The sequence below is a fragment of the Rhododendron vialii genome, chromosome 1a (genome assembly GCF_030253575.1).
Source record: "Rhododendron vialii isolate Sample 1 chromosome 1a, ASM3025357v1".
NCBI classification, from domain to species: domain Eukaryota; kingdom Viridiplantae; phylum Streptophyta; class Magnoliopsida; order Ericales; family Ericaceae; genus Rhododendron; species Rhododendron vialii.
In genome coordinates, this window is record NC_080557.1 from 35584990 (window position 1) to 35603246 (window position 18257).

The window sequence follows — 18257 nt, forward strand, 5'->3', positions numbered from 1 at the left end:
AGGCTCATACACGGGGCAACTTAGAGGACAACTTAGGTTCATACATGGGGCAATTTAGATTCATACACGGGGCAACTTAGGCTCATACACGGGACAACTTAGAGGGCAACTTAGGCTCATACACGGGGCAACTTAGATTCATACATGAGACAATTTAGATTCATACACGGGGCAACTTAAAAGGTAACTTAGGCTCATATACGGGGCAACTTAGAGGACAACTTAGGTTCATACATGGGGCAATTTAGATTCATACACGGAGCAACTTAGGCTCATACACGGGACAACTTAGAGGGCAATTTATGCTCATACATGGGGCAAACCCCCCCCCCCCCCCCCCCCCCCCCCACACACACACACACACACACACACACACACAGAGTAATTTCCTTATTTATTTAATTACTTTTATTTAATTTATTTAATTTCTATAAATACACCCTATCTATATTAAAAAAATATAATTCAAAAATTAAGTGTTTCAATTTTCAATTCACTTGAACTGGGGCAAGATTGTATTTTTTTTGATCATTTTATTCTAAATGGTCATAATGAATTTTTTGCTATAAGACCTTTCAACAAACATCCTAAGACTTATTATTTAATTTCAGGGCTCTCTTAGGATGTCCATTGAAAGACGTTTGAGTCAAAAATTTATTACGACCATTTTAGATGAAATGATCAGAAAAACAACATCTTTGCACCGGCTCAAATAGATTGAAAATTGAAACACTTATTTTTTAACTATATTTTTTAATATGTATATAGGAAAAAAAAATAGTCGGATTTATTAGAGGCAATACTTACATCTCATGCTTGGAGTGTTGATTCGTGTGCCAAAAATGTTATTTCTGGAGGCTGTAAAAGGAGGACTTTGTGTTTCAACTATATTTTTTAACTAAAAAATTGAAATACATAATTTTTAACTATATTTTTAATATATAAATGGTGTAAAAAAATAAATGTTTCAAATTTCAATCCGTTTGAACCGGTACAAAGATATTATTTTTCTGACCATTTCATCCTAAATGGTCGTAGTAAATTTTTGGCTCTAAGTCCTTTCAACGAACACTCTAAGATTCTTTATTTAGTTTTAGAGTTTTCTTAGGGTGCACATAGAAAGACGTTAGAGCGAAAATTTTATTACGATAATTTAAGATGAAATGATCAGAAAAATAATATCTTTACACCGGTTCAAACAGATTGAAAATTAAAACACTTATTTTTGTAACTATATTTTTTAATCTGTAAAGGACAAAAAAAGGGAAAAAAACAGTCGGATAGAAAGAGAGAAAAGGAAATAAAGAGAAAAAAAAAGATTCAAACTGGAAAGAAAGAAAAAGAAATAAAGAGAAAAAAAAGAAAAAAAATTCATACAGGAAAGAAAGAAAAGGAAATAAAGAGAAAAAAAAGAGAAGCAAACTGGAAGGGGGGGTTTTAAATGTGGAAATGGGGTTGTGGGGTCGGGGGTGGGGTGTCAGGGAAAAAAAACACAAAGTAAGAACTTAATTTTTAGGATTTCAAATATGTGTTGGTATATTAGTCCTTTTACATAGTCATTTTCATGCATTGGGAATTACTTTTCTCCTTTTCATATTTAGATGAATTTTCAAAAAAGTGATCCATGAGTTGGACATTTTTTGCCCCTCTCTCTACTGAAATGTAATTCCCCCAAAAAAATATCAGTGAAATTTTTTTTCCCTTGTTGTCCTATATATTAGTGGATCGGCGTGTATGACTCTTGGAATTTACTCCATTTTTCCGAAAAAAAAATTTAGAAGATTTTACCGCAATAAAAGAACAAAGAAATGAAGAAAAAAGATGGGTTTGAAGAGGTATTTGTTATGCTATTGATGACTGAACTTAGTTTTTTTTTTTTCAAGTGAAATTAACTATTGGCGAAATAAATTATTGTCTAAAAAGTATACAATAATGAATAAATAAATTAAAAAATTCCATGTAGGAGAGAGTTAATGAGAGAGCTTTATTTTATTTTAAGCACTACTGATCCAGTGAGAGATCTCACATTTTATTAAAATGCAAACCTTCCTTTTTTCGATCAAATTTTAATGATCCGAACCGTTCAATATGATCTAATTTTAAGGGTCTTTGCGTGAGATTAGCAAAAGAAATGTGACTGGAAAGTGCTTCATTTGAGTAGTTTTTATTAAATGGTTTGATGAAAAACTACTCGGATGAAGAACTTACTGGTCTTTTTTTTTCTGATTTCCCACGAGACACCCTTAAAATCACGTTCTGAACATATTGAACGGTTCAAATTATCAAAATTAAATCAGAAAAAGCGAGGTCCGCATTTTAACGAAATAAAGAATCTCTCATAGAATAAGGACTGTTATTTTAAGTAACTATATATTCTTACGGTTATAATAAGATATTTCCAAAGAGTTCATACACCCCCTTCTCACCCAATCCCTCTTCTATGATTCACTATCACTTAAATACCCTTCCGTTGCATTTCCGTTTAAATTACAGAGGGATTCTACACTTCAGTGTTTGAAAGAGCATTTGTCAGGCTAAGGCTCCATTCATTTGACCTTAATTTAAACTTAACTTAAATTTGAGAATTTTGTCCTTTTATGAATTTTTTTTCGTATTTGTTAGTTTTGCGTCAAACTTTTGTAAATTATTAATTCGTCTCAACTAGAAGAATCGAAAAGGTATTTTTTTTTTACTTTTACCCAAATATTTTGAGAAATAACCACTTTTTAGCAAAAAAATGTTGTCAAGACAAATCAATAATCCACAAAAGTTTGGCGTAAAACTAACAAATGCAAAAAAAATTCAAATAAAGACAAATCTCTCAGATTTAAGTTAAATTCAAGAAAATAGGGCCTAAATTGCCCCTCTTTTTGAATGAAAACTTCTCTCCCTTACTCCAAAGGGAATTAATTGGACCTCCATAATTCCAGGTGTGTTCTACTAACTAAAATAAAATAAGTATTTACTTTTTCAACTAAAGGTGATGTATTATGAGAGAATGACAGATCTCGTAAAGCAATAAATAAATACATTCAAAATAAGAACCTTAACGGAACGGAGCCACCATCATCATCCCCTAATTGCCCTAAATTTCAAGTCCTACCAGAGCCTACTCATGATATACTCCGTAGTTATTAACTGATAATTACTCCAATAGCATAATGGACTATCCCACATGCCTTTGTAGATTGCCAGCACCATTGAACATCAAACACTGAAGCAAACCCGAGAAGAAGATTCAAAGGATGTGCAAATTTCTAGATAATAACATGCAACCTAAATATATTTTTTTTTGAACAGCGAAGACCTAGCTATTTTTTTCGCAGGTAAACTTGATGTCTTAAACCAAAATGAACTTTTCTTATTTTTTTAACAAAACTCAAATGAATGTGCTTACTGTAGCTATCTGGATTGATCCACCCTCGGAGGATAATGATCTGGCCAAGAATGAAAAATTTGCTAAAGGAGAATCAAGAACTGGTGTTGAAGTGCGAAAGATTTTGCCACCAATTTGGCTAAAGAGAATATAAGAAGTTGAAGAAGAATAGTCAAAATCCCGAAGCTAAAGTGAATGGATATATACAAAATGAAGTGGATAGGCCTATTACTCGTATTTGTTTGCGGTGGAGTTGTTATGTTTGACTCGTAGCTGAGAAGACCCCTTCACCCGTTCTTCTCAGTCCATTCCAAGCCTACAAATGATAGCCCACAAACACACAAAATGTAAAAGGACAAGCTTTGTTACTTGGTTTGCAGGCCCAACAATCCTGGTCATCGGTGTTGTCCCTGACATTTTGGGAGCCCAACGCGAACTTTAATGTTGGGGCCCGTTAAGTATTGGTCCGGAAAAAAATACAAAAAGTAGATTAATCTATGAATTTTAAAAAACCAAAAAACATATAATAAAGTAGATTACATTCCCAAAATGCGGTGGTCATTAATTACAAGAATCTACGATATCACTTAAATATCACTCTTTTTGCGTTTTTACCGGCTAAAGTAGTAATTACGCTAGCATAATTGATCTTTGCCGCAATTTGCTTATCATTTGATGGTATAGCTAATCAATTCATCTATTCTTGTGATCGACATGGACAAGCCAAGATAAGTTTTGATAAATTTCAACTTTGAAAAGCTCCACTCACCGGAAGCAACTGTAACGGAAATAGTCAGTAGTGCTCTATATGCAATCCATACATTTGAAAAACAACCATTCATAATGGACTTATTTTTTGTACCTATACTGATACCCAGTGGCGTAGCTAGAAATTTATGTAAGTGGGGGCATCTTTTAAACACATTTCAACCAAAAACATTTGTACTACGCAACGTGAAAACGTTTGTGCTAAGAATTGAAAAACCTAACATATTTATTAATATATAAATTACATAGAATATGAAAACAATTGAATTGCTTGAATTGTCTTAGCGAATCAAGTCTGAAAGTAATTCAATACAAAATATTTAGCAATATCGCTCCCATTGTTAATACTATTGCTAAAGTATAAAACGTATAACCTATTGGTTAGGCATTTTTGAATTTTGAACATTATGCATTAGAGAGTTTCAAATAGTAAGTGGTGGCTATTTTTCTCATTAGACATCTTATTTCGCTAGTGTAATGACAATGTTCAAATATATGAAACAAAAAATTGAGAATGAAATGATATTCGACATGCCTTAGAAAAATTAAAAGTAAATTTATAAAATACAATTAAAAAAATAAAAAAAAATTTAAAATCTTCAATTTAAAAAAAAAATTGAGTGGGGGCACGTGCCCCCGCTCGTCCCATGGTCCCTCCGTCACTGCTGATACCTTATAAAAAAATTAAAAAAATTGGGGACTCGAGGTGCATGCCTTTCCTCGGGGACGGGCCTGCTGGTCATTCCCATTTGCTTGTCCTCCCCCCGTCCCCGACCCTTAATCTACTATTCCTCCAAGTCTTGCCATTGTTGCACCCCTTGCCATTCCTCCACCACTTGCAATTGTTTTACCTCTTGCCATTCCTCCACCTTTTGTCACCGGATGATTTACCAACCTCCACAAAATCATATCTTCTCCTGTCTCATTTTGTCTTCTACAGGAGACCACACCATTTGGAATTCCAAAACTAAATAACCTCTCCCCCCCCCCCCCCCCCCCCCCCCCCCCGTCCCCTTTTTTAACACCATTGATTAAAAGATCTCAACGAGTACTTTTGAACGGTGCCAAAAAGTTTGAAAAAATATTCTTGAAAGTACCTTATTTTTTAAGGTCAATATAACATGACTTTAAGTAACAAAACACAAAATATGATGCAGATAGTATGCAAATGCATATATCATTCAATAAAAGATCGATCACCGTCCACTTGAAAACAACATAAACGATTACTTTGCACTCTACAAGACTACAACATGCAGTTGATGTGCCGGCCAACATAATTAGCTTACCAACAACAGTATCACGTCACGGGCAGAAAATCCACAACTATTTTTCTGGAAAGTCATACCAACTTACCATTCGTTTGAGTATAGGTCCAAAGTAAACTTCTGGGTCACATTAAAGTCCCCCCTGCAGGAGTTGCTTCTGGTGCATGTGAGAGATCTATTAATTTGTGGAGGGAAATAAAAGAGAGATTTTGGTGGGAGAGAAAATGGGAGCAGTAGATCACCATAACAGTACACACACACAAAGAGAAACCAACCTAACCACACCAACCCTTTATTTTACTGCACCTACTCTCTTGACAAAATAGATAAATATTGCATATATGCTCTGCCGTGGCATGGCAGGAAGGAGAATGTGTTTTCTTTTCTTTCTTATTCAACACTTTTTTTTTTGATAGGCGTGGCGTGGCGTGGCGTGGGAGAATGCTGAGGTACCTCGCCTTGTCCGGGGAATATATTGTATTTAATTCGCTCTCACTACAAGAATGCGTTACGTTAATTGTAAAAAGGTGCAATCAAGAATTGCGTAACAAAACTAATACTACAAGATTGACATAATATTTATCAAAATGAAGTCACAACATTTTGACTATATAATATTCCTAAAATGGTACTATAAGATTTTTAAATTAAAATCACTTATTCTATGGTGTATCCATCATAACATTCACCACAAATGGTATAATATATTCACCATGAAAACACAAACAAATTGGGCAACTTTAAGGTGGTAAAATGAGACTAGTTACAATTGTTAGGACTGTGAGGGACACCATGCACACAAACCACGCAATGATTTCAGAGAAAAACTCCATTTGATAATATATTCACACAATATACAATAAAGATGAAAAAACTTTCCGGGAACTACACGCCGGTTCCTCTTCGGGAGGCCATAGACCGCCCCCTCACGCTCGCCTCATCATCTCCCTCACATTATGTCACACATTAACCCTAATAGGGTTTACAACTATATATAAGGGACTCCAAGGGTAAATACGCTCAACACCCAACACTAAAGATGTTACACAAAATAACCCCACCATTATGGGTGGACCCCAACAACAATTCCCCCTCCGCAATTCTTGCCATATGATTGACTTACTCACAGACCAAGGCCTCTGTTGATACCGTGCCAATACGTAGGTGCTATAAGATTTTGGGCTCGAGTTGATGGATCAAAGGTCAATACCCTCTTTCAGTAATCTAACCTAACTAAGTACTAAACATTCTCTCGTCTGGTAAAAAATATTGACTTAGAGCATCTCTAATCCATACAAAATAGAGGATGGATGTAACACATTGAGGGGAGATTTTGTAATTTATTCCACTTTTTCTTCACTTTTTCTACTTTTTGGGAGAATCTTTGAGGGACCCATCGTCCTTTTTAGAGTTTGGTCCTCCAAAAGTAAATTTGGTCCTCTAAAAATGGAGGACCAAAAGTAAATTTGGAGTACAAATTTCCTCCAAACTCTAAAAAGGACGGTGGGTCCCTCAAAAATTCTCCCAAAAAAGTACAAAAAGTGAAGAAAAAGTGGAATAAATTACAAAATCTCCCCTCAATGTGTTACATCCATCCTCTATTTTGTATGGATTGGAGATGCTCTTAGGGGTAGTTTCCCAAAAGTGCTAAATGGGCTATTTTTTTCCTCCTTTTATTTTGTGAAGGAAAAAAGCCACTTTAGTGATGACAAAAAAGCTCATTTAGTACTTTTAATACTTTTGGAAAACTAGGCCTTACTCGCATTTAATTATTGTTTGCTACTCCTTTTTTTGTTTTTTGAATGCGGGGGTCATCAGTATTTTTTGCGAGCCATAGTCATTGTTTGGCTAACCAGCTGTAGCTGCACATCATGCATTAAAGGTGTACTTGGAATGCAAGTTGAGTTTTATTCTTTCCTTCTGATATTTTTAAACATGTTTTGATCAAATTTTTATTTTTACGGTTCGTCTCATAAGAGAAATAATGAAAATGGCAAAAAAAAAGGGTTAATTTTATTGAGAACTTTAATTTGTTCTTGTGGATTTTTTTGTGCAAATTTATTCACGCGCGTTTACCATATTTGTATCGTTTTCCATCTGAACTCATGGGGATGAAATGAAAACACACAAAAAAGAAAATGAATTTTCTTGTTTTGTGTAAAAGAATAGGGATTTTTTGTTCGAGCGAATAAGATCATGGACCGATATCCAAAAAGATTATATATTTAGTGCTAGGTTAAAATTATTACCAATATGTATCAAATATGTAATTTACAAATAAAGAAATAGTCCATAAACGTACTTTATTTTGGATATTTCCAAAAATATTAGGATAAAAGTAATACTCTGAATTCTCTTGTTGAGACGAATCAATAGTCTATAAAAGTCAGGTGCAAAACTAACGAATACAATTTTTTAATAAGGACAAAACTCAGAAAGTGCGAAAAACCACAAAAAGCTCTTAGGTCCTGTTCCGCTAAGATTCTTATCTTTTAGATCATGCTCTTCGCAATACATCACATTTAATTTAAAAAATAAATACAGTATTTATTTTAGTTAATTAGTGGAATACGCCCTTGGAGGAACAAGGCCGTAGTATATTACTCCTATTAAACATGTGTGTGGTGGTAAAAAAAAACTGGAAGAATAAGAAAGAAAACATTTATGCGTTCCAAACGCACCCCAACAAAAAAAAAAAAAAAAGAAGAAAAAAGATCCTCTGCCACGGCCCACGCTCAACACAGCCCAAAAAAAAACCAAACCGGTGCCTTATTAACACAACAGATTCCTCACTCTCTTGTCCAAACCCATAAAACACAACTCCAAGAAAATGGCACCCATCTTCTCCTTTCTCAGCATCGTCTCCCTGTACGGAACCTATCTCCGCCGCTCCCTCTCCGCCGCCGGCCTCTCCTCACAAACCATCGACATCGACCACGAAACCACCCTCCACTTCTGGGGCCCGAAACCGCCACCAGACGCCACTGCCAACCCCAGCAAACCCTCTCTCGTCCTCATCCACGGGTTCGGCCCCGACGCCGTCTGGCAATGGCGCCAGCAGGTGTCCTTCTTCGCCCGCGAGTTCTCCGTGTACGTGCCCAGCCTCGTCTTCTTCGGCGACTCCACCACCAAGTCGGCCGAGCGGTCGGAGGTCTTCCAGGCGGTCTCGGTGGGGAAGCTGATGGAGAGGCTGGGCGTGAAGAGGTACTCGGTGATGGGGACGAGCTACGGGGGGTTCGTGGCATACAGCATGGCGGCGATGTGGCCGGAGAGGGTGGAGAAGGTGGTGATCGCGAGCTCCGGGGTGAACCTAAGGTACAGGGATAACGTGGAGCTGGTGAGGGACAGGGCGAGGGTGGAGAAAGTTGAGGAGGTTTTGCTGCCGGGGACGGCGGCGCAGTTGAGGGTTTTGCTTGGTCTTGCTTTTACCAAGCGTCGCGTCTCCGTGCCAGATTTCTTGTTAAACGACGTCATTCGGGTAAGTTTTTCCTTTTTCTTTTTTTTTTTTTTTATCCGCGGTAAGTTTTTCTTTCATTCATGGAATTAATTAAGGGATAGTTTCTCAAAAAGTGGTAAAAATATTAAAGAGACCTTTTTTTTTTTTTTTTTTTTTTTCTGAGGAATGAATTTTCACACTCCCCTTTTATAACTTGTCATTTCTTTTTTTGTCTTTATTTACTTGAATTTATCATCTCACCCTTTTTTTTTGCTCGGCGTTTATCATCTCACCCTTCATTCAATATACTTTTTCTTACATTGTTCAAAGACAATGTTTTAAATTCATGTGGATAAAAAAAAGAAGAAGAAGAAGAGTATGAATGATTAAAAGAGGAGTGTGAAATTTTTTTTCTTTTTTATTTTCTTTAGTGATGAAAAAAGTTCATTTAGTACTTTAAAACTTTTGAGAAACTAAGCCTAAAGTTTTTTCTGCTAGCCAAACTACTCGAGTTCAAACTCGTGTTTGGTTGTTAAAAGATTGTTAATGATTGGTTTATTACATATACAAATCAAGCTTGGATTTTTTTGAAGGTCGTTATGATTTCAAGTCATGTTCAAATGACCTACTACTCCGCCCGTTCGACTTAAAATGTATAAAAAATTTAAGTTACTTGAGGTGGACTCGTGTGCAGCTTGATTAAAACTCGTTTGAGATCCACTTATCTCATAAACAATCTAAAATTGAACATGTATTGAAGCTCATTAAGTTTTCAAATCAAGTTTACTAATAATGATCTATATATTTGGTGAAATTTCTTTGGGTCTTTAACGCATAGTTTTTTGGTTATTTTCTCTCAATTCGCACGAGATTAGGGCAAATTTTTTACATCACAATAGCACATTCTTTGTGTCAATGAGAGGAATCGAAAAAGTATTGAAATATAAATAAGAAGTTAAAAGTTCATATAAGGTGACAGGAAAGAGCAAAAAGTCAAAAAGTCTTAAATTAGGGTCTTTTTCATCGTATTATATAATTTTTTTTCAACTTTGATCTCTATTTTTATATTTTTCCGACTTCTCGCTTGGGATAAAAAATTGAATTTTAAAATATGAATCAAATCTTGTAAGAAAAACCAAAAAGACCACTCCAAAAAATCCTTAAAAGGTTTGTCGTACAAAAAGACCCTAACTCGGCTCGTTTATCGCCCTTGTTCTCAAGTCTGACGAGGGTGAGCAACCATCCCTTATCTTGGCTTGCAGTCTGGTGTTTTAACTGGATTGCAACGTGTGAGCTTTCAATTCGTTTAAATTATTCAGATTTATTGGAAGGGAGTCAAAGGGACTCTTATAGGAATAGTCTTTCATAAATTTGAACCATTAATTGTGAAAAAAAAAACATTTGAGATATAACTCGATCAAAAGACTTTCAAGACCTAACCTGAAAAAACCGAACCGAAGTTACCCGATCCAATAGGTTTCGGTTGGCTTCAACGGCCCTAGTGGTTACCCCGGTTTGCAATATTTGTGAAAATCAATTTTTGTGGGCGGGTAGCTGATCTAATAGGGGAAAAGCAGGAAACCCAACCAACCTGTTATTATATAAGTCCGGCCCTAAGATTTTTGGGGCTCAAAGCGAATTTCCAATATTCAGCATTCTTTTAAATTGAATAAGATTTAATCAAAAAGATAAAATCACTCTAGTGATTGCAAAAATTCAAATTGATTTGATATAATATGGCTGCGGCAATAAACAATATAAAGTTAAGTGTAAGATGCAAGGTGTTATTGGTATAAACCATCAACTACATATACAATTGGTGACACAAATACTTGCAATGTGATTCGGCAAAAAAAAAAAACTTACTTGATACGTCATATTTACGTTAGACTACAATTCAAGTTTTTTTTAAAGGAGATATCAATGTATTTTGTTTATCCCTTAGAGTCTTAGACAATGCTTGCGATTTATGGGTTTTTTTTTTTGGACGATTATCAGTTTTTGGTGAAAAAGATAATATCTCAGCCGTATGTTTGTTATGAATTATCTCAACCTAGTTTGTTGTGGTGAGCATAAAGGACGGAGGATGAGGCGACCTGCTATAGCAACCTGCCTAAGTAGACCCACCTGCTATAGCAACCAGCCCTAAGTAGACTATGGTGTAATATGAATTATCTCAACCTGCCGGAGGAAGGAGGTATTTTTGGAAAACTTCGATGACATTTGAGGGGGAAGTCTGTTCACAACCACTCTTTTTTCAATACCCACACGAAATGAGTCATATCATAATTTTTTTTTGAAATTTTTAAGGTGCTCATACCGAAGCAAAAAATGCAATACCGATCGCCTATGCTGCAAAATGTTAATCAGTGTTCCAAGACAAATGCTTCGGGGCGTTGTCCACCAATCACCATACGTTGGTGTGGGAAAGGGTGCTGTAGGAGCACAAAATTTGAACTCCAAAGCCCCGTTCAGTTGCCAGGAAAGTACAGGAAATGATGGGAAAATCAACTTTCCCATGATTTTTGTAGTGTTCAGTTGGCAGGAAAGTAGTAGGAAACATGTTTTTAAGTTTTTCTGCAGGAATTACTTTTCTGCAAAAGTGATCCTGCAAAAAACACAGGATTTTGCGTCGCTGGGAAAGGAAAATGAATGAACACTCACAAAATTTTTCTGAAAGTTTTTTTTTTCCTGACAAATGAACAACTAAACCTTAATTATTCTTGCAAAATTTTTTTGTCAAATGAACACTCACAGGAAAATAATTTTCTTTTTCTTTTACTTCACCTCACTTCACTTTTTCTGGGAACCAATTTTTCACACAACTTTCTCGACAACTGAACGGAGCCCAGGAAGTTCTCATAGTATCCAAATCACATTAGGCGATATATAAGCAAACAGTAAACTATAGCTGAGCATCAGAAAACCTGAACAAACAACGCCAATTACTCTGTTCGTTTATTTGTTCCGGAAAGTATGCAAAAGTTGAGGCTTGCTTGCCCCAACAAAACTTCGGCCCCGTCTCTATCCTGTTTTTTGCTCTATAAGTTGAAAAAGAAGTTGAACTGAAAACGCGAAAAGCACCAGCTAAGCTAACTCCATAGTCCATACATATATATCCCACTTGTTCATTTTTCGAACGCCTGATTAAAGTAACAGTGATAAGAGCTCCCATAACTACACGAATCAGTGTTAATTGCTTTTAATTTCATGGTTGCGCTATATATGCAGAAACTGTACTCGAAAAACAGGAAGGAGAAGATGGAACTCCTCAAGGGATTGACCCTTGGAAAGGACGACACAGTAATATTATCCCCTCTTCATCAGGTACACTTGATTGGGCAACATGTTTATGCAAATTAGAACTAGTGTTTCGATATTCAGAAAATCTTATTTCCGGACCATTCCTCCGTAAAGAAGTCTTTACGGAGGCCAATCACGCAAGTCCAAAGTGTTTCTTGACGGTCCGGATTGAAAATCAATTGTGTACCGGTAACAATTATTTGTAACCGGTCAAAATTGAAAATGAATCTCAGCCATTGATTGGGCGAATGAACAGCTGAGTGTTCACGGAGCCACCGTGAATAAGTTTCTCTTTGTGATATTATGTTTTTTTTTGGATAAACCCTTTGATATTATGTTGTTGTTGGCCTTAATTTGTAGGAGGTGTTGATTGTGTGGGGAGACCATGACCAGATATTTCTATTGGAGAAAGCTACTGAACTAAAGGAGTATGTAACCAAATCCTTGATAACAACTCTCATGAATCCTTAATATTTTCTGCTGAGTTCTTTGTTCGTGGCTTTTCTAGTAGCATTTTTGGTAAAATGCAGGGATGTTCTATTTAGATATATACTCCATTTGAGATGTATAATTTGGGTTTATTATTGACTGCAGGCTTCTAGGGGAGAAGGCCAGACTGGAAGTGATAAAGAACACGGCGCATGTGCCCCAAATCGAAAACCCTGGGAAATTCAACAGCATTGTCTACAACTTCTTGCTTGGGTCCTCCTTGTGATCGTGTTCATGTTGTTAATTACTTTTACGAGAAAATATTGGAAGAATCGATTGAGTTTAAGAAGTGATGTACAAACCATGGTTGCAATGCTCTGCATAAATCAGTTTCGCTTTTGTATACGGAGTCGTCGTTTTGTTCACCCTCCTTGTCCATCTATCTGGGCTCTACTACTTGATGTTTAAGCTCTGGTATATCGGAAGAAGTTCTAAACCAATGTAATCTTGAGGTGAATGAAATTTATTTTTCTTACTTCTTCAATATTGGAGTAGAAAGACAGCCCGAGTGCAATGTAAGATTTTTCCCAACATGACTCGGTGTTCACAGGTTCAAGTCGCGGAAACCCTTTGAGCTTAAAGGGGTAAACCTGCAGTCATTTTTCAACCCTGCATCAGTGGGAGTCTCACTGGGTAGTCATTCTTTTCAAAAATATATTACTCCAGCAGGTCTTTAATGGTTTATTATCATAGCAGTATTTAGGCAAATGAACTTCATAAACATATACAATGTGTAAGCGATATCATGTAAAAACTTTGTATCCTTCTAAAATTAATTGACAATGAGTGGAGAGCTCCTAACATTATATTAAATTACATAATGCATAGTGATCACTCATTCCATTCCTAAACAATGTGGGACTATATTTTCTTAACAGTTCTACACTAAATCACATAATGCGCAGACGGATGCGAGTGTGGAAGCCTAAGCGCAAGCGTGCATGAAAGCATCTTTCAAATTCGGATCAAATTTGAGCTATTTCGAATTCGGATCTTGTGGGTATATGGAGGACCTCCACCCCTAAGAGGCCATGGAGGACCCTCCATCCACTAACTACTAAGGTGACACCCTAACTCCATGGCTTTCATGCCACGTGTAGAGGCGAGCTCACCCAAAGACTACATTGCTTGCCTACCTGATAAGCCCTCGATAGTGTAAATAAATGGGCTTTTCGATCCTCATTTTGTCACTCTCACGTGCGTAACTTCTTTATTTAGATGATATTGCACGGAGGTTGTGTTTTTATGAGTTTCAGGTGAAAAGGGAGAAAATAAGGCATTTTGAATGTCAAAGATGACTCCCGGAAGTATCCAAGTGTCCAAGGCCACATGGCATCCCGCCACCAAGTCCCAAGGAGCGTTTAAAGAAGTGCCGAGGAGTACTCGGGACGTCAAAGGGGCCGTTGGAAGGAAGAAAACAATTTGGAAGCAATCTACCAGAGGTGTACCGGTACTGAGAATTGCTGTACCTGTACACCTCGGACAGACCCGATCCAAAACTGTTGAGAAACAAGACCTGTACCGGTACTAGGATTTCACGGTACTGGTACAACCTAAAAAAAAATATGCTTTTTGTGTCCGACTTTTGTAACTTTCTAGGGACATTTAGGACCTTTGTAACTCGTTTTTAAGGGGCTATAAATACCCCTAGACTTGATTTGAGTAGGTTATCTTTTACTCTTTGTGGGCAGCATGCCCTTAGGAAGGATTCCGTTTTTTCCCAAAGCAGGACCCATTATCGAGGGAGCACGAGCGCGGATGGCAAGCGCTCAGAATACAGAGTCGCCATTCGGGTTTGAAGGTTTGACACCCAATAAATCGTATTTTGAAGCACCTGCCGCGCTGTTTGATTTGAAAAAGTGAAGGAACCAGTCTGTCATAACCATATCTGGGTTCGGGAGCTAGGTTAAGAGAGAGGAAGGGTTTTAAGGCACCCCTCTCGCCCAATCCGGAGATCGGTCTCTACTTAGGCATTTGCGAAAATATTTGCGATTGTGTTTGATTAATCAATACTTTAGCCATTTGGGGCAGGGGAACAGTTTAATTGGGATTAAAGCTGTAACATTTTGCAGGATGCAATAGAATAGTATAGATGCGAAAGCAGTAAACAGGGTAAAGGGCAGGTTCTGTTTAACAGAGCAAACCCGACAGATTGTATTGAATTGACATGCAGAAGAAAGAATCTACAAGCACTGATCCAGTTCACGCGGATCACTGCATGTGATTCAAACCTGCACGCGTAAATCTCACACATGCGCGCGCGTGTTTGCTCTACTCACAGTTTCTGTTTTTACCCTTCTAGGCTCTCGAAGGACCAGTGCACACCCAGGAAAAACCAAGCAGTTAATAAGCAGTTCTAAGTAGTTTAAAGGCTGAAAAGTCCTACAAATTAACAAAATATCCCATAAATAGTGTGGGGACAAATAGTGGCCTAAGACCAAGTTACCCATGCAAGGCCACACACTGGTTAGAGACAAACTGGCGCGTGCGTATGTCGCCCCGGCGCGTGCGTATCTAAACTTTTTAACCAGTGTTTGGTTTACATAGTACATGTCCAGAAAGATCCCAGAGGTACTCCATAACAGCAAGTATGAATATTGAACTAAACCTAACAATTTTAACTAAGGAAAGCAGTAAACTAGTTTTTTTAGCATGCTCAACAGTGATCCATATACAAAGTAAAACATAAATAATAGTACACCAAACCCCACGCAGACCTGCGCGCACAGCCATATAGTGGCGCACGCGTATAGACGACCTGCGCACGCTGGTTCCTACCATGACGGTTTTTGAAACATTGTCAGCTTTAGGGCCAGGACATGGTATTGATTACCAGCCTGACCCTGCCAGCCCCCCTCAGGGATCAGAACAGTAAACACTAGGTATGCTATACCTAGAATGAGTTTGAAATGTGCTTGAGCTTTGAGTGTGAGGTTGTTTGAATGGTTGAATGCTTGTGTGATGAAGGAGGAAGAACAAGCTATGTTTTTGGAAGCCTTGGATTTTTCTAACCCTAGATGTGTGAAAATTTGTAACCTTTTTAAAAGACTTGAAACCCTTTGAATCTCTTTATTTTGGAACCCTTGATAATGAAGAACCATGGGGGTATATATATGGAGAGAGGAAGGTAGATATGGTACAAAGAGAGAAGCTCAGCCAATCCACGAGGCTGGCTAAGGTTGCTTGGTGGTTAAGCTTACCAAACCATAAAGGTGATGGGGACAGGCTTAATCGGCACACGCGTGTTGTGCCCTGGCGCACACGTGGGTCAACGATGAAGCTTTGACTATTGACCACACCTGGCAGCTTGACCTGCGCGCGCGGGTTTGGGAGCAGCGCACGCGTGTACCACCTACTCATGCGTTGGTCAACGATCAAGCTTTGACCATTGACCAACACTTGTCAAGTTGATCTGTGCACGCAGGCTCTCAACCAACACGTGCCAGTAGGGTTTTTGGCTTTTGAAATGGCTTCGGCTAGATTAGGTTCAAAGGTTTTACAAACACTCAAAGCTCAAACACTCGATATTCCCGGGGTGTTCTTGATCTGTTTCATCATTGGGGAATCAAATACCGTAAGTAAACTAATCTGGAAGCCCAGATTGGCGTGTCTACACTATTGCACTTTCTCTCTATACCTCCATTAATGGAGCTCTCACATCTCTCCTCATTCATGTCTTGAGCAAGGATTTTAGGTACGATCCGTTTAGATTCGAAGCTTTTCGACTTCATTAAAGTTGTAAGGAATTCACTCCTCTTTAAGGATCTTGTGTTTATTTCAAGTTTAATCAATGTTTAGTATTTGCCTTATGTTTACCCTTGCTCATTTCGTATCTCCTTTCAATATGCGTGAGTAGTGTAGCAAGGTTAGGTTGTGGGATGATTAACATCCCGTGACCAAGGGTAACTTGTTCTTCTCTCTTCAATCTTCATTTTTCAAGTTTAAGCTTGTGCTTGGGGTATTTTTATGTATCAAAATTTGGTGGTGTTAATCTCTTTGATCATATGTAGGCAATGGTTATGCTACTTGTCACGTATGACACTTGGAGCTATGTCCTTCCGAGGGTTTGTCAAAATGTCTCAAAAACCCTAGTCATGCTTAAACACTTTAGTTTAAAAGAGGAGGAACAAGTTTACTTTTGAGTTATGGGTGTTAGTTACCCCTAACCTAGCCTTTAGTTTACTCTCCAGTCAAAAAGCCATAATTAGGATAAATAGCCATTCACCTAAAATTCTCAGTTGGCTGTCGCAACGCCGAATTTGGTTAGCAGTCCTAATGCTAAAATCTCTACGCAAGCAAACTTTCAATTGAGTTATGGTTGCGCTCCCTGTGGATTCGACCCCAGACTTCCGGGTATTATGCTTTTAACCGACCTAGCCCTAAGCCTAGGGTGCTCTTATTAAAATGCATTAAGGTCGCAAGCATTTTTGGCGCCGTTGCCGGAGAGCACTTTCTTTTATAGCTTATTTTGGAGGTTCGCCAAATCATTGTAAGTATCTCGTTTTATTTTATTTTGCGTGATTTGTACTTAATCTAGTGGATACCTCTAACCTGAGCTTCTCTCTAACTTAAGGTGTAATGAAGCTAGAGTAAGTATTAATTACCTTTTTCTTTATTGTCTTTACTTATTGAGGCGGCGGCATAGCCCCCCGAAGCTGTTGTTAGGAGGTGGCGGCATAGCCCCTCTTGTCTGTTTACTTTATTCTTGTTATCCATTGTTTCTTGAGAATGGGTTTTAAGTGTATGCGTGGTCATCGTGGTGTCTTTCGAAGTCCAATTTCTAAAAGGCTTCACAGATCATTTTCTCCTCCTTGACCCAAAACTCCTCATCGGGTTCAAGCTAGGACACCACAACCTGTAAAAACTCATTTTTCTGTAAAAACCCCTCATCGAGAAAGAATGGATGAAAACAATGGTGAAGATATCCCGCTGGTTGTGCCTGAAAGGACTATGAGTGACTATATGAATCCGGCTCGTACTACTCCGCGCCCCATTATAGTCCTTCCGGCCACAACCGAGGCGAATACTTTCACCGTGAAAATGCATCACATTAACATGATGCCATCGTTTTATGGAAAGGACAAAGAATGCCCATATACTAATATGCGGGCATTCGAGGAGTTGGTATCCACAATAGTGTCCATGCCCGCTCAGCTTGAGTCCGCAAAGCTAAAACTCTTCCCATTTTCTGCGAAAGACAAAGCCAAGATTTGGTTGAATAACATGAGGCCCCAATCCTTGGCAAATTGGGCGGATTTATAAAAGGCTTTTTACATGAAATTTTTACCCCCCACATCTCACAAAGGAACTCATGAATCAGATTCAAATGTTTAAACAAAAAGAGGGGGAATCATTTTACAATTATTGGGAGAGGTATAAGGATTTGCTAAACTCCATCCCACATCATGGCTTCGCAGTTTTTCAAATGTTCGAGTGTTTGTTGAAGGGATGCACCCCAAACACTCAACTACTTATGGATAGCATGTGTGTAGGTGGAGTCATGGCTAAAACCCCTAATGCGGCGTGGGACTATTTTGAGGAATTAGATGAAAAAACTCAAAACTGGGATTGCTCGGACCCCTCTGATAAGAACGTGGTTAATCCGGTTCCGAGCAGT

At 37.9% G+C, this 18257-nt stretch overlaps 1 protein-coding gene and 1 non-coding gene across 2 annotated transcripts; one reads left to right on the plus strand and one right to left on the minus strand.

The window, feature by feature from the left end:
- The first annotated feature begins 8192 nt into the window (after positions 1 to 8192).
- Positions 8193 to 13124, plus strand: LOC131322393 (uncharacterized). The gene is made up of 4 exons (XM_058353706.1): positions 8193 to 8890; positions 12080 to 12175; positions 12512 to 12579; positions 12746 to 13124. The coding sequence occupies exons 1-4, from the start codon at positions 8243 to 8245 to the stop codon at positions 12864 to 12866; spliced, it is 933 nt and encodes a 310-aa protein (XP_058209689.1). The 5' UTR covers positions 8193 to 8242; the 3' UTR covers positions 12867 to 13124.
- A 4821-nt stretch (positions 13125 to 17945) lies between these two features.
- On the minus strand, positions 17946 to 18052 carry LOC131308976 (small nucleolar RNA R71). The gene has a single exon (XR_009194654.1). It is a non-coding gene; the product is annotated as a small nucleolar RNA R71 (small nucleolar RNA).
- Positions 18053 to 18257: the final 205 nt, after the last annotated feature.

Coding starts and splice junctions, on each gene's coding strand:
- LOC131322393 (XM_058353706.1), top strand. CDS start 8,243: ATGGCACCCATCTTCTCCTTTCTCAGCATCGTCTCCCTGTACGGAACC. Junction 8,891..12,079: donor TGTTAAACGACGTCATTCGG/GTAAGTTTTTCC, acceptor CTATATATGCAG/AAACTGTACTCGAAAAACAG. Junction 12,176..12,511: donor TATTATCCCCTCTTCATCAG/GTACACTTGATT, acceptor CTTAATTTGTAG/GAGGTGTTGATTGTGTGGGG.